This window comes from Solanum verrucosum, unplaced genomic scaffold, assembly GCF_900185275.1.
Source record: "Solanum verrucosum unplaced genomic scaffold, falcon-dt-bn FXZP01000049.1, whole genome shotgun sequence".
Classification (NCBI taxonomy): Eukaryota; Viridiplantae; Streptophyta; class Magnoliopsida; order Solanales; family Solanaceae; genus Solanum; species Solanum verrucosum.
This window is the reverse complement of record NW_026020221.1, coordinates 1075853-1091468: the sequence shown is the minus strand read 5'-3', so window position 1 is coordinate 1091468 and position 15616 is coordinate 1075853. Positions and strand designations below refer to the sequence as shown.

General features: G+C 36.0%; 2 protein-coding genes across 3 annotated transcripts in view; both read right to left on the bottom strand.

Annotated features, from left to right (window-relative positions):
- Positions 1–15616, bottom strand: part of LOC125831646 (uncharacterized) — an 831707-nt gene that overhangs the window by 248078 nt on the left and 568013 nt on the right. The window lies entirely within an intron of this gene.
- On the bottom strand, positions 9520–11070 carry LOC125831017 (uncharacterized). The gene is made up of 3 exons (XM_049510210.1): positions 11022–11070; positions 10447–10678; positions 9520–9838 (listed from the first exon to the last, which is right to left on the bottom strand). The coding sequence occupies exons 1-3, from the start codon at positions 11068–11070 to the stop codon at positions 9520–9522; spliced, it is 600 nt and encodes a 199-aa protein (XP_049366167.1).

The following is a 15616-nucleotide window of genomic DNA, read 5'->3' as shown; positions in this document are numbered from 1 at the left end:
CTAGGTAGACGGTAAAAAATAATTGATTATAATTAGAAACAATATAATTGCAAATTAAATAATTAAAATCTTACAATAAAATTAAATCATTCACATGCATTAACATTAAATAGACATTGACTTGAATAAGATTTGAAATCTAACTTTAATAGGAAAATATATTAATGAAATATCATAATATAAAAGGAAAATATGTTAATGAAATACAACAATATAAAAGGAAATTATAGTAATGAAATATCAAGTGAAATTAGAAAATATGAATAGAAGAAAGATAAACTATACATCAATTTTTTTTTTTTGAATTTTCGTATAATTAGGAAAATCAAAGTTCTCATTTGCATTAATGAAAATAAATTTAAAGCTTAACTATAAAATAAAAATTATTTTAATATTCTTCGTTAAGATGATTATGTTCTAAAAGACAATAAAAATAACTGATTATAGTTAGGAATATTATTAATTGTAAACTAAATTAATTTGCAATTCAAAATAAATTTTAAATATTTTACATATATTAACATCAAATACACGTTGACTTGAATAAAATTTAAAAATTTATCTTTAATAGGAAATGTTTTAATAAAATACAATGACAAAAAATATCAATAAATTACATTAATGGAAAATAAAAATATAATAATAAATATCAAATTAGAGTTAGCTTATATGAATATAATTAGTAGAAAGACAAAATACGCATGAAAATCTTTCTCTTTTTTTTTTTATTAATAAGGAACATCAAATATTTATTTGCATTAACAAAAAGTAAATTTAAAACTAAATCACAATAGAAAAATATCTTGAAGTTCTTACATAAAGTAATCAAGTCTTAATAGACAATAAAAAATAACTGATCATAATGATAAATAATATAAATTGCAAATTAAATAATTTAAAATACTACAATGAAATTAAATCTTTCACATTCATTAACATTAAATAGACATTGACTTGAATAAGATTCGAAAATCTAACTTTAATAGGAAAATATGTTAATGAAATACAACACTATAAAAGGAAATTACATTAATGAAATATCAGCTTGAAGTAAGAAAATATGAACATAATTAGAAAAGAAGATAAACTCTACACCAAAAATTTTAATTTTTTTTTGTATAATAAGCAAAATGAAAATCCTCATTTTCATTAATAGTAATAAATCTAAAGTATAACTATAAAGAAAAGGGAAAAGGGTTCGAAATATATCTGAACTTTACCGAAATTGTTGTAAAAATTCCAAATTTTGGACAGGACCTATTACCCCCCCCCCCCCCCCCACACTATTTAATAGTGTATTTTAAAGGTATATATGTGCCTACGTGGACAAGTTACTATTTATAATGATACAACATTTATGATGTCCACATGGACACTTATATACCTTTAAAATACACTATTAAATAGTGCAGGGGTTAAAAGGTCCTGCCCAAAGTTTGGGATTATTACATTAATTTTGGTCAAAGTTTGGATATATTTGAGACCTTTTTCCCCAAATAAAAATATCATAATGATCTTACATAAATTTTTCAAGTCCAAATCGAGAATAAAAAATAACTAATTATAATTAGGAATAATATAAATTGGATATCGAAATAATTTAAAATTTAAAGTAAATTTAAATCATTCACATGTATTAACATCAAATAAACATTGACTTGAATAAGATCCAAAAATCTAACTTTAATAAATAAATATTTAAATAAAAATACAACAATAAATAGGAAAAATATATCAATAAAATATAATAATGGAAACAATATTAATAAAATATCAAATCGGAGTTGAGAAAATATGAATATAATTAGTGGAAAGATAAACTACACATCAAAATCTTTTAAAAAAATGTTTAATAACCAAAGTCAAAATTGTCATTTGCATTAGCTTAATCATAATAGAAAAATATCTTAATGTTCTTATATAAATTAATCAAGTCTAGAAAGGTAAGAAAACATAACCGATTATAATAAGAAATAATATAAATTACATATGTAATAATGTAAAATTTTACTTTAAAATTAAATTGATAGTCTTTGATTACATGTTTTTACCTACTATTCAGTATAATTATATAGTTATTTTCATGATCTCTTAGAAGAAAAATTTCATGTCTTTGAACCCATGATAATTAAATTGCATGTTCTATTTAGAGTATAGAAATCATGACGAGTAGTTTTACATCAAGTCTTTCAGTTTCACATGTTTAAAGATGCTTTCAGATAAAGTGTTTATAAATTCAGTCTCAGTATTATTTAGATATATAGTTTATTAGTATAAATTCAATTGGGAGTAATAGCATCAATCGGACATAGAGATGAATGATCACTCATTAGTTAAGACAAAACCATTTAGTGGAAATCGGTAATTCCTAGAACTACATGTCATCGGAGGTATTAAGGGCATCTATTAGATCAATATTGAAACCTTAGTCCTTTTGGACATCAGTTTAGTGAATCCACGTCATTAGTGTCGTCTACCCTATGTAACACCCGAAAACTAGTACGCCAAACTAGAGCCTTAAGTGAGGTTCTAGAGTTTAATGTCAGGGTTAGAATCGTAAATATGACTTCCCAAACTTAGAATGAAGGTTTTAGGGTTAGGGCGTCAAGGTACGACCCCCCAAGGACCAACCAAGGGTCCTTGAGGAGGACTCCCTAAAATCTGCCCAAAAATAGGCCACCTACGGATGGGACTCACGCCCAGTAGGTGGACCCACGCCCCGTGGGAAGGGATCATGGGTCAAGACCCCAAATTATAGAGTTGCAGGCCACCACCCACGAGGTGCAGCACACTCCGTGGGTCGGGGTCTCATGGGTGAGGCAGCCTTGAAGTCAAGTTGTTTTAAGTTAGGGGGGTTAAGAGAAGGTTCTAGAATTAGTTAGTTACTAAGTATGGTCATTTTATTAGTAATTAGGCCACCTATATAAAGCTAATATACCCTTAATTAGATTATTCCAAATCATTATTTTAGATTCACCAAAGAACCCAAATTCCCTCAAGAAATTATCTCTCTAGAAGTAAAGAAGAAGAAGAGAAGAAAGCTAGGGAAAATTCCTCCATTGATGCAAGCTTTGTGAGGGCTTTAAAATCAAGGTATGATAGCTTATTCATCCTTGGATTCTTCCATCCATGGATCCCCCTAGATTTCCCCCAATTGTGAAGATAAACCCCAATTCTTGCTAGGGTTTGTTCTTATATTATGGATAGTGTTGAGTATGAATCCAATTGAGTGGATATTACTTGTTTATGATTGTTTTAGTATTGAATCATGATATTATGATGAATTCATATGTTTCCATGGTTAACTGTAGTCTAATTGATGAAATTGATATTATGTGGGTTTATGCCATGAAAGGTGAAATTGAAGACTTAGAGACGATCTTCAAAAATTGATGATGTCTATAGTAATTGTTCATTAATGAAAGCTTGTAGACATGAATTGGATTATATTATAGTATATATGTTGGATCATGACTAGTAAATCTTGAAGTTGAACCTTTATGATGATTTTTGACTAGAATCACTGAATAATGAAGAATGTGGTTAGAATGCCTTGAAACCTAGGTATGAAAGATGATGGTAAGAGGTAAAGATTTGAGAGTAAGGCTTGTATTTATGAGTGTTGATGGTTAGGGCTTTGAGAGTAAAGCTAAGATGATGAATTAAGACTAATCAAATGTATAAAGTGATGGAATCACTAGAAACATGGATTGGTTATCAAGGACATCCCTCCAAGCTAAGGGTCATGAATTAAGTAAGAACTTAATAAGCTATCTTGTGGGATGTATGCCTAGCACCGAGTGGATGTTGAATTGAGATGGAAGCTTTTACCTAGTTGAGTCTAGCTTCCAAAATGGGAACTCACACAAGTAGAGTCCGAGTCTCCTAAAGTATATCTCATGAGATGGAGTCCCTCACAAGTTGAGTCTGGGTTTCCTAATAGAATTTCCATATCCCATAACTATGTGCCTCGTAGGAAAGTTAGATAGTGGGTCCAACTAAGCTAACAAACCGGTTCTACCCTAGGCAAGTAGACCAACCCTTCTCGGTGTGGGTAACATCGGAGGGGATCATGTGAAAGCTCATGTGGTCCCATGTCGGTTAAGGCTATTTTCTCAACTAGTACAAGATTAATAATGAACTAATACATGCTTAAAGAAGTATCTCCAAGTGTTCAAACATAATGAACTTAGATATCCTTGAGTAAGCATAGTGTTCAAAAGTAAAGAAGAGGGACTAAGATGTGCTTGAAAAAGTATCTCCTAGGGTTCCAATGTCTTAAAAAGCGGAAAAGTCTCCAAATAAAGAAGTATGAGTATGAGGACCTAAAAGTGGTACTTAGCATGGGTAGGGTTATGGGGTCTTATTCATGCATTGCACAAGTATGACTTAAGGTTACCTAAGAAAGTGTTCTCTTATATGATGTATGTTTTGATAGGATTGAGCTATAGTTGCCTTCCTTGTTATGGTATGATTGACTAAAGGTGAGAGATTCCCTTGTCTATGAGAATTAAGTTAAGGATGAGACCATAAAATGGTAAATATGATTATGATGACCAAAGGGGATACTTAATATGAATGGGATTGTGGGGTCTTATTCATGCATTGCACAAGTGTGTTTTGAGGTTACTTGAGAGGTAGTTCTCTTATGATATGAAGGACTAAGAATTTGAATAATGCTTATATGATGCCTATGTTGGAGACTTTGCTTATGATTATGATATTATCTCTTATGCTTATAGCTTATGTTTCATGAAGTATCTTTTATGATTATGGATTATGTCTTATGTTGACTAACCCTTCTGTTGTTATGCTTTTATGATGTTATGCTAGCTATCATATTTAGTACTTTTGTACTAACGCATACTTTGCCGACATTCTAATCAAATGTAGGGTTCGAAAATTTTTGTTCCATTCTTGAAGATAGGTTTCTAGAAGTGCAAGGAGTTCAAGACTTGGTGAGTCCTCATAGTTTCAAGGATGAAGCCACCATTTCCTTTATGTCTTTTATTTTCATGCTTTGAGACTATTGTATGGGCTTTGTCCCGAGAGTTATTCAAAGTATTATAGTAGATGGTTTGAGACAAAAGTGTAGTAAGACTTCCACTTTGCTTTTATAAAGACTTTGATTGTATGAAAAATGTTTTAAAATTCCGCACTTTTCTAGTATCTTATGTTATGATATGCTAAGGGCTTGTATGAGACCCCTTCGGGGTCAAGTACGCCATGTTACATCTAGGGTGTACCCCTGGGTCCTGATACTATAGTGTAACATCCCACCTTAGAAAGAGCTAAATTTAGAAAAAATTAATTTGGAAAGAGCCAAATCTGAAATTATGCCAATTATAGTTAAGTTGTGAGTTTTGAGTCAACTTCAAACGACCATAACTTTCATTACAGGATGATTTAGGTGGCCCATAAGAGATCAAATGAAAGGTCTTGAAATCCTCTTTCCAATGCCACCAAGTTTGCTAAATTTCTAGCTCGTATGAGGGAGATATGCCCGTTTGAATTCAGGTTGTCCAGTTAAGGAAAGTTATCAGAAATATGAGGGGTATTTTGGTATTTTCCTTACCCCATCAGCTTAAAACGAATTTAGTATTATTTTAGGGTCAAATCTGATTCTGGCCAGTTTGCATAAATCAAAATACTCTTAGGGTTTTGAGAGGAGTTCAAGAAAAGGAAAAAAGTTCAAGGCATTCGTTAAGATTTAGAAGATTTTAGAAGGGAAAATTCGATCCTAAGAGGTATGTGAGTTCTCATAGTGTTGGGTTCGTTCACCCACACGCCAATCATGCTATTCTAAATGCAAATTTCGTTCTTGAAGTTGAAGGATTTGTGTTTTTAATGATTTTTCTTGAAATTCCTTTGTAACTTGATTATTGGGGTTTTTATGAATTCTTGAGATGAAAGTTAGTGATTTGAGGGTTGTTTTGCATAGATTATTGTGTACTTATGTTGGGTATTTGAATCTAAGTGAGTGGGGGAAGAAACCATTCTATTATAGGCGAACAAGGGTCAGAAAATGAGAAATAAATTCATCGGGGAAATTTGGGCAGGGGATGGCACGCCGCCCCACTAATGCGCCAACAGAGGTGTCATATAGTTCAGGGGTTAGCGCCCTGCGCCACTCAGTGCGCCAGGGTTGTCTGCCCCCACCCCTTCTCCGTCGTTTAGCCCGTCTGAGTTCTTTCAAAGTGTACGCTTACTCCCCTTTGATTCTAACTATTCTAAACTATTCTAAACATCTAGAAATCATTCATAACCTGAATCATAACCTTGAATTCATAATTCAAATTCAAGGTAGAGTTAAGAGTCAAGTCTTGAGAGTTCTTTCGAGTCTTTTGAGAAGCCTTTTGCAAACCTTTTTAAACTTGTCTTAAGACTTGAGCATTTGAGTTTGAGGAAGAGTAGAGTTTAGTTCGTTTTCTTTAAAATGATATATGGGAACTAAGTATTCCCAAGAGCAAATGTTTTTACATTTTAAAAAGAGGAGGAAACTGAGATTTCCAAATGAGTTATGAGGAGCTTGAGCACTATCTCTTTTTAGAGAAATCTTTTGAGTAATAATCTTAAAGTTGAGGATGAAAAAACATTTTATTTGTAACATAAGAGCTAAGTTATATTGGGAGTAGTATTGAGCACCGATATGGGGAAGAGTTCAAACAACTCACATCCCCCATAAACCATGTAGCCAATGTGGGTAGAAAGAGTCATATTTTTTAGATATTCCTTATTGCTTTTAAGCATAGACTAGTGGATACACTTAGTTGAGGATTTCTATACCCCGACAAGGTATAGGACAATTTTGGCAGCGTGGACGAGACGATGTATCATCACATAGCTTATTGTGATGGTTGTCGGTTAGAGAATCTCCCGAATAGAGTTTATTTTGTATTTTTACATACAAATTGAGTTATATTGTATTTTTCAGTACACTGAATAGTTATCTATTATTTTAAAAGCTTTCTTTATATTGCATCTTTATCACTGCTTTATATTCAAATGACTTGAGATTGAGTTGAGTTGAGACGAGGTAAGTGTTTTTTCAGTTCAATTTCAAGCTTATGTCATGCTTTAGTTTTTCCCTTGCATGCTCATACATTCCATGTACTGATGCCATTTAGCTTGCATCTTTCATGATGCAGATACAGGTAACCAGGATCATCAACCTACATTTCGTTGATCCAGTTGAGTTCTAGAGTTGTTTGGTGAGCCTCCCTGCTTCTGTCAGGATCCCTCATTTATTTCTATCATATTATTTCAGTTTGTTAGGATAATCGGGGTCTTGTCCCGACATCCTTCATAGTACTAGAGGCTTCATAGATAGATAGACAGTAGTAGTTTATGAGTCTTTTTCATTTCAGTTGTTATGTTCTAGACTTGAGTTTCCCTTGAGGCCAGTTGAATGCTTCTCTAAACATTTATGAGTTTATCATTTTGAGATATTTGAGTTAAAGTTTATCTTTTGAGTTTATTCTATGTTGAGTAAGTCTTCCGCGGATAGTTGAGCCAGGCCAAGGGTTCACTTGGGCCCAACAATGATTCTCGAGTGCCCATCGCGGCCAGGGTGTAGGCTCGAGGCGTGACACCTAACAGGGTATAGAACGCCCTTCTAGCTGGGGTATAAGTTGGACTCCATTTTGCTCAATGGAGTATGTTTTATTAGTATCTCGCACAATCTAGTTTTCAAATATTGCATGACTTTGTATATATTCAATTATTAGTTGCATATTGATTTACTTTGCCATTGCATCAGTTCATATATTTAAATTCAGTATTTTAGAGTATCTTGTTCAGTTTACTAGACTTGTGATGCATGTCTCACACTCCCAGTACATTCAAAGTACTGATTGCATACCTATTTGCGCTAAATTATTTTATATATAGGTTCAAAATCTTATCATCCAGCTTGCGGTGTGTACGACTTTTGATCAACTCGGTAACAGTGTTGGTGAGTCGTTGAGCCTTGTAAATATATTTTCTTCTCTCTTCCCTAAAGTTTATTTCTTAGTTATTATTGTATTGTTGGAGGTCTTACTTTAAATATAATATAAATAAGTATTGATATAAAATATAAGATATACTAAATTGGATATTTTTAGTTGCAGTATTATCATAATATGAAATTCATGTTAGGAAGTGTTCAAATTTGTCACGACCCAGACCGTTGTGATTGGCACCCAGCTAACCCTCCGGTGGGAGAACCATTACTACAACCCAACTAAGCAATTAATCGGCATATATCACACAACAGGAAATCAAACCATCACCTACCTCGAAACCAAGCATGAATTCTCCTAAGACACTTGAGCCTTCCTTTTCGAAGTCTTCCAGCTTGTTCTTGGTCTATAAACAAGTAATTAATGCAAGGATCAATAAAAAAGGTCTAATTTACCTGGATTATAACAAACTTAATAATCCAAGACCAAACCTATGATCCTAATGTTCAGCTAGTGCTTTTTCCTACCATTAACTTCAGGCCAAAACCCTCCCCCAATGATAATTACCCAAGATTCTAAGTTTTATGAATCGAAATAGGGATTAGGGGAGTAATTTCCTTACCTTTAGCACTAGAAGTCGTGGAAATCTGTCAAGAAATTGCCATGGGTCGTCTTTTAGCTCTTAAGAACAAAATTTTGCAGAAAATAATGAAATTGGTATTTTTCCCCTACTTAACTCGCGACTGGCCCCCACGGCGGACCTTATCCCGCCTCAGCGACCCCACCCTAGCCGGATTAATCCCACCCCGGTGGCTTGCACGTAGACAGAAGCTCGGAATTTGAGTTCCAATTGCTCCAATTTCACAACACACCTTCAAACTAGGAAGTTCTAACACTACCCTTTCACGCCAAGATCAGATTCGGGAGTTCTATTCCCCCCAAATTCAATTTTGTAAAGCCCTACAGAATCCTTAACGTCTCGGCTATCCACTCATGTAATCTAATTTACAAATAGATCCCCCATTCATTACCATATTTCCCTATACCACACCTGACTCAGATTTCATCCGAATCTGGCCTAGGCCAGAAATTTCTAAGTCACTACTCAGAAGTTTTCTGGCCCAAATTCCTTCCCCATTGACTTTTCCATAACGACGGGAACTGGTCGTTACAATAGATATCAATTTACCCATCAATCATGCCTGGGTAACAAACAAAGAGAAATGGGATAAAGCAAGAGTAGTATAGTACCTAAATCATCGAATAATGGGGATACTTGTCTCAGATGTCCTTCTAGGCTTCCCAAGTAGCTTCCTCAACCGGATGATGCTTCCATTAAACTTTCACGGACTTTATCTCATTGGTCCTCAACTACCGAACATCGCGATCAAGAATTGCAACCGGTTCCTCCTCATACTGAAGGTCTTTGTCTAACAAAACTGAGTCCCACTTTATGATGTAATCTCCGTCCCCATGATACTTCTTCAACATGGACACATGGAACACTGGATGGACTGCAGATAGGCTAGGCGATAAAGCCAACCTATAATCCACTGGCCTGACACAATCAAGAATCTCAAAATGGCCCGATGTATCGAGGACTAAGCTTGCCCTTCTTACCGAATCTCATCACCCCTTTTATAAGTGACACTTTTAGAAGAACTTGCTCACCATCCAGATATGTCATGTCCCTTACCTTGTGGTTTGCATACTTTTTATGTCGACTCTCGACTACTAGAAGCTTAGCTTGGATACTTCTCACCTTATCCTGAGCATGTTGCACCAAATCAACCCCAAAAGGTTTCACATCTCCAGCCTCAAACCACCCCATGGGTGACATACATTTCCTTCGATAAAGTGCCTCGAACGGTGCCATGTCAATGTTGGAGTGGTAACTGTTATTATAGGAGAACTCACACAATGGTAGAAACTTATCTCAATGCCCTCTAAAGTCAATCACGCAAGCCCTCAATATGCCCTCAACATGCCCTCTAACACTTGAATAGTTCTCTCCGACTGCTCGTCCATATGTGGATGGAAAGTTGTGCTAAAAGTGAGTTAAGTGCCCAACTCTTAATGCAATTTTCCCCAAAACTTGGATGTGAACTGCGTACCACGGTTCGAGTTGATGGAAAGGGGCACCTCATGCAGCCTCACTATCTCTTTCACATAAATCTTAGCCAACTGATGAGCATTATAGTCTACTCTGACTGGAATGAAGTGGGCTGACTTAGTCAGTCTGTCAACCACCACCCAAATGGAATCAAACTTTCCCAAGGTCTTGGGAAGACCAACCACGAAATCCATAGCTATCATTTTCCATTTCCATTATGGAATTGGCATTTGCTGAAGCAAATTTGCAGGCCTATGGTGCTCATACTTTACTTGCTGATAATTTTTGCACTTATCCACAAACTCAGTTATGTCTTTCTTCATGCCAGGCCACCAATAAAGTCATTTGAAATCTCGGTACATCTTGGTCATACCCGGATGAATGGAATACCGCGAACCATGGGATTTTGACAACATCTTCTGAACCAAGTCATCCACTCGAGGAACAAATATTCTTCCCTTAAAATTGAGCACATCTCTCACATCAAGAACCACATCTTGTGCCTTACTAGACACTGTCTTCTTTCTTGGCTCATTCAAGCTCTCATCCTCAAACTGCTTGGCCTTGATCTCCTTAATAAAAGTGGGCCTAATCTCAATGATAGCTAACACCCCACCTTTCTCTGAGATACCCAACTACATGAACTTAGACTCCAAGGTCTGAATCTCCTTGACCAAACGTCATTTGGTGTAATATTTCAGAAACTAGTAGGCTAAACTAGGGCTTGGCGTGAGGGTTAGAGTCATAAATAACTCCTGGTGCTCAATACATATGTTTTTGGGTTAAAATGTCAAGGTACGACCACCCAAGGACCAACCATGGGTCCTTGAGGAGGACCTTTCAAAGGTGACAAAAATGGTGCCTAGGCAGTCCATCTACGACCAATAGGTGGACCCATGCCTCGAGGTAAGAGTCGTTGGTCAAGGCCGTAGGAACCAAGCCTCAGAACCCATACCACGGCTTGCCAACACGAGACATCAGTGGTGGGCGTGGATGGGGCCTGGGAATTGCCATTTGGCAGTTAAACTTAGGGGTCTTTTGGGGTTTTCCTTTTTATTAAATGTTAAGTGACGTCGTCTTACACTAAATTCAACTAACTAGATAAGGTTGTTAATTCCCTAAACTAACTCATCTAAATCATAACTTCTAAATCCCAAATCAAAATCAATTTTTTACCCATAAAACTCTCTCTAGAACTCCAAGGAAGAAGAAGAAAGGTGAAACTAGGGTTGAAGGAACAAGATGTTTCACTTAAATTCATTATATTTCTTCACCAAGGTATGGTAGTCCTTCATCCATGGAGTCCCTCCAAAACCCCTAATTTCAAACCTAGAAATCCCAAAAGTTAGGGTTTTACTTCAATCTCAGGGATTCCTTTCAAGTTCGTTTTTAATGATTGAATTATGTTTAATTATGGATATATTGATGATTTTATATGGTTTTATGTAATCCATGAATTCCTCTATTTTCCCAATTTGGATCTCAAAGTGTGGGTATTGATTGATGCAAGTAGAATATGATAGAATTATGCATCTAGTAATTGAATCATGATATCATTCATGTCTAATGTATTAATTCTTGATAAGCTGATTGAATTTGATCTATGGTCCTTGAAGGGCAAAGTATGAGAATTATGCTTGTTTATGAGGTTTATGTATAGGCTTTTAGATCACTTTGAAAGTAAAGTGAATATGATTATGATTTAATTATTGTGTTGATTGGATGATTATCCTCATGTACACACTTATGTATGAATATGATATGATGTGAAAGGTTTGTCACATGTAGTGATTCGAAGGTTGAAAGACTAGTCTTACCTATTGAATCTATGAGCTTTAGTATAAGTTATATGGATTGAGTGTTAAGGCATTCTTCCATAATTATGAACTTAAGTCAAAACTTAACAGGAACTCAATGGAAATTATGCTTAGCACCGAGTGGGTAGTGATATGAGATGGAAGCCCTCACATTAGTAGAGGTTGGGTTTCTAGGAATAATCTCTTGGGATGGAAGCCCTCGTGTAAGTAGAGGCCGGGTCATCTAGTAGCAATCCCCCTATCCCATAACTATGTGCCCACATAGGTCTTTAGCTACTGGATCCACCTAATCTAAGAGTATGGTTCTACATTAGGCAAGTAGGACAACCCCTTTACGGTGTTGGGTAGACACCGGATTCCATGGTAAGCTCAGATGGTCTATGTCGGTTAAGGCTAATCTCCCTCTATGATAGTATGAACAAGAATATGAAATATGAACTATAGTTACTCAAGAAGCTTTACTTAGTATGGGTAGGATTATGGGATCTTATTCATGCATTGCACAAGTATGCTTTGACGGTATTTATGGTATTTTCCCATTATGATATGGTGATTTATGAGTTGTTTAGGCTTATGACTTATGCCTTTTCATTTTTTTCAAAAATGATGCTTTAAACTAGTAAATGGCATGTATTCTACTAAAATGTCCTTTTTAGCACGCTTTCAAGGATTTTGTGCATGACTATCATACTTAGTGCATTTTTGTACTAACCCATATTTTCTACATTTTTCCCAAAGTGTAGGGTACGATTCTTAAGGCGGTTATCATTTGGTTCAAGCTTGGATTTGACTATTCTCCTTACTTGTGGTGAGTCCTCATGATTCGAGGATGGGAGATCTACTTTGAGTTTCATTTTTAGTACTTTCTATTTCGGATTATGTTGTTTGGGGCTGTGACCCTATTTTGACTCATTAATTGTAAGAGTTGACTAATTGAGACAAGTCTAGACTTTCGCTTTCCTTTATAAAGACTGTTTGGACTTAAATGTGTTTTTATTCTTATTGTTCTAATACTTTATGTTATGGTATGCTAAGTGGCTTACATGGGGCCTTTCGGGGTTCTATGTGCCTTGTTACGTCTAGGGGGTACCCTTGGATCGTGACAAACTTGGTAATCAGAGCACAAGGTTTATAATGATTCTAGGATGATGTATCATAAGCCACGTCTAGTAAAGTATTGTTCATGAGTGTGAATCATGCCACACTTTTGAATGAGAAGCTATAATATGTTTAGAAAATGTCACATTTTCATTATTCTTGGGTCGTGCCTTAGAGTTTAATTCTATAAAAGTCCCTCTCCTAATCTTTCTCTTGTGTCTTCAGGACTGAATACACGAAGGGCTAATGCTAGAAGGATTGGAGAGGAGAATGTGAATGAAGAAACTCCTTAAGGTAATCAAGCTCTTCAAGCTAACCAAACTTTGGTTGACCCTTCGTCTATGTCAAATGAGGAGGTTAGGTCAGCTTTCCAAATGTCGGCCCAAGCTTTGGCGGCTCAAGCCAATAGGGATCTTGTGACTCATGTGAATCCTAATATGAATTCCACGGCTTCTAGATTGAGGGATTTGGCAAGAATGAACCCTCTCGAGTTTCTTGGTTCCAAGGTGGGAGAGGATCCTAAAGAATTTGTCAAAGAGATTTATAAGATACTTGATACCATTGGGGTGACTTCGGTAGAGAAAGCAGAGTTAGCCGCTTACCAATTGTAAAGTGTGGCCCAAGTATGGTATACTCAATGGAAGAATAATAGGCCGGTAGAAGTGGGTCTAATAGAGTAGGAAGTGTTCAAATCGGTGTTCCTTGATAGGTTCTTTCCCCGAGAGTTGAGGGAAGCTAAGGTGGAATAATTCATTAACCTTCGTCAAGGAGGTATGAGTGTGCAAGAGTATTCTCTAAAGTTTACTCAATTGTCCAAGTATGCCTCGACTTTAGTAGCAGATTCAAGAGATATTATGAGTAGGTATTTGATGTGTGTGTCTAAATTGGTAAGAAAAGAGTGTCGTTTGGCAATTCTTCATGATAATATGTATATCTCACGTCTTATGATGTATGCCCAACAAATAGAGGATGAGAAACTCCAAGACAAGAATAGGGAGGTGAAAAGAGCAAGAACCGGTTATGGGAATTTCTCCAATACTAAGTCCGATGGATAAGGTCCACAAAAGTTCAAACAAAGATTTTCCAATCAAGGCTGCTCTAGTGCTCCATGGGTCGACAAGGATAGGGTTTTTAATCCTAAACCTCAAGGAGGAAATAGTGGTGGTTCTTATGTTGCTATGCCTAATTGTGAAAAATGTGGTAGACAATATGAAGGCAAGTGCCTAGTTGGCTCGGATGGGTGCTATGGTTGTGGAAAGTGTGGACATAAGATGAGAGATTGCTCGGTACTCATTTCCAAAGGGAGAGAAGGAAAACAAGCTCCTCCAAGCGGTTCAAATTCCAATGCCCAAAAGTAAAACCATTTTTATGCTCTTCAATCCCGAGGTGACCAAGAGAGCTCTCCAGTGTTGTGACCGGTATGTTAAAAGTCTTTTCTATTGATGTATATGAGTTGTTAGATCCCAGTGCCACTTTGTCTTTTGTGACACCTTTTGTAGCCATGAAGTTTGAAATATTCCCCGAAGTGTTAGTAGAACCTTTTTTGGTTTCTACTCCGGTTGATGACTCGGTGGTGGAAAACAAAGTCTATAGAAGTTGTCCCATAAAGTTACATTGGTGGAATTGGTAGAATTATACATGTTAGACTTTGATGCTATTTTGGGTATGGATTGGTTGCATGCATGCTATGCCTCTATCGATTGTAAGATTCGGGTGGTTAAATTCCAATTTCCAAATTAGCCTATGTTATAGTGGAAGGGGGGAAATTCTATCCCGAGAGGTCAATTTGTTTCTTGTCTTAAAGCTAGGCAAAATGATCTCCAAAGGGTGTAATTACCATCTTGTTAGGGTGATGGAAATTGAGTCTGAAACCCCTTCTCTAGAGTTGGTTCCGGTAGTAAATGAGTTTCCAGAAGTTTTCCCCGATGGTTTGCCCGGTATTCCTCCCGAGCGGGAAATAGATTTTGGCATTGATCTTTTACCAGATACGCAACCTATCTCCATTCCTCCGTATAGAATGGCTTCAGCCGAGTTGAAAGAGCAATTAAAGGATTTGCTAGATAAGGGTTTTATTCGACCGAGTATCTCTCCATGGGATGCTCCGGTGTTGTTTGTTAAAAAGAAGGATGAGTCTATTAAAATGTGCATTGATTATTTCCAATTGAAAAAAGTAACCTTTAAGAATAAATATCCTCTTCCGAGAATTGATGACTTGTTTGATGAACTTCAAGGGGATAGCTATTTCTCCAAAATTGATCTTCGTTCGGGTTATCACCAATTAAGGGTGAGAGGGATTGATATTCCAAAGATGTCCTTTAGTACCCGGTATGGTCACTATGAATTTGTGGTTATGTCATTTGGGTTGACAAATCCCCCGACAAAATTTATGGATTTGATTAATAAGGTGTTTGAACAATCCCTTGATATGTTTGTGATTGTGTTTATCGATGATATTTTGATCTATTCAAGGAGTGAGAATGAACATATGGACCATTTGAGAATTGTGTTGCAAGTTCTTAAAAACCAACAACTTTTTGCAAAGTTTAGCAAGTGTGAATTTTGGTTAAGGTCCGTAGCTTTCCTTGGCCATATCGTGTCAAGCAAGGGTATTGAGGTAGATCCTAAGAAGATGGATATGGTCAAGA

Bases quoted from the DNA above. Each gene is read 5' to 3' on its own strand.
- LOC125831017 (XM_049510210.1), bottom strand. From the start codon at position 11,070: ATGGCAATTCCCAGGCCCCATCCACGCCCACCACTGATGTCTCGTGTT. The intron at 10,679-11,021 runs GCAAGCCGTGGT...TGGGTATCTCAG, and splicing joins ACCACTGATGTCTCGTGTTG to AGAAAGGTGGGGTGTTAGCT. The intron at 9,839-10,446 runs GTATTCCATTCA...CTATAATAACAG, and splicing joins TCAAAATCCCATGGTTCGCG to TTACCACTCCAACATTGACA.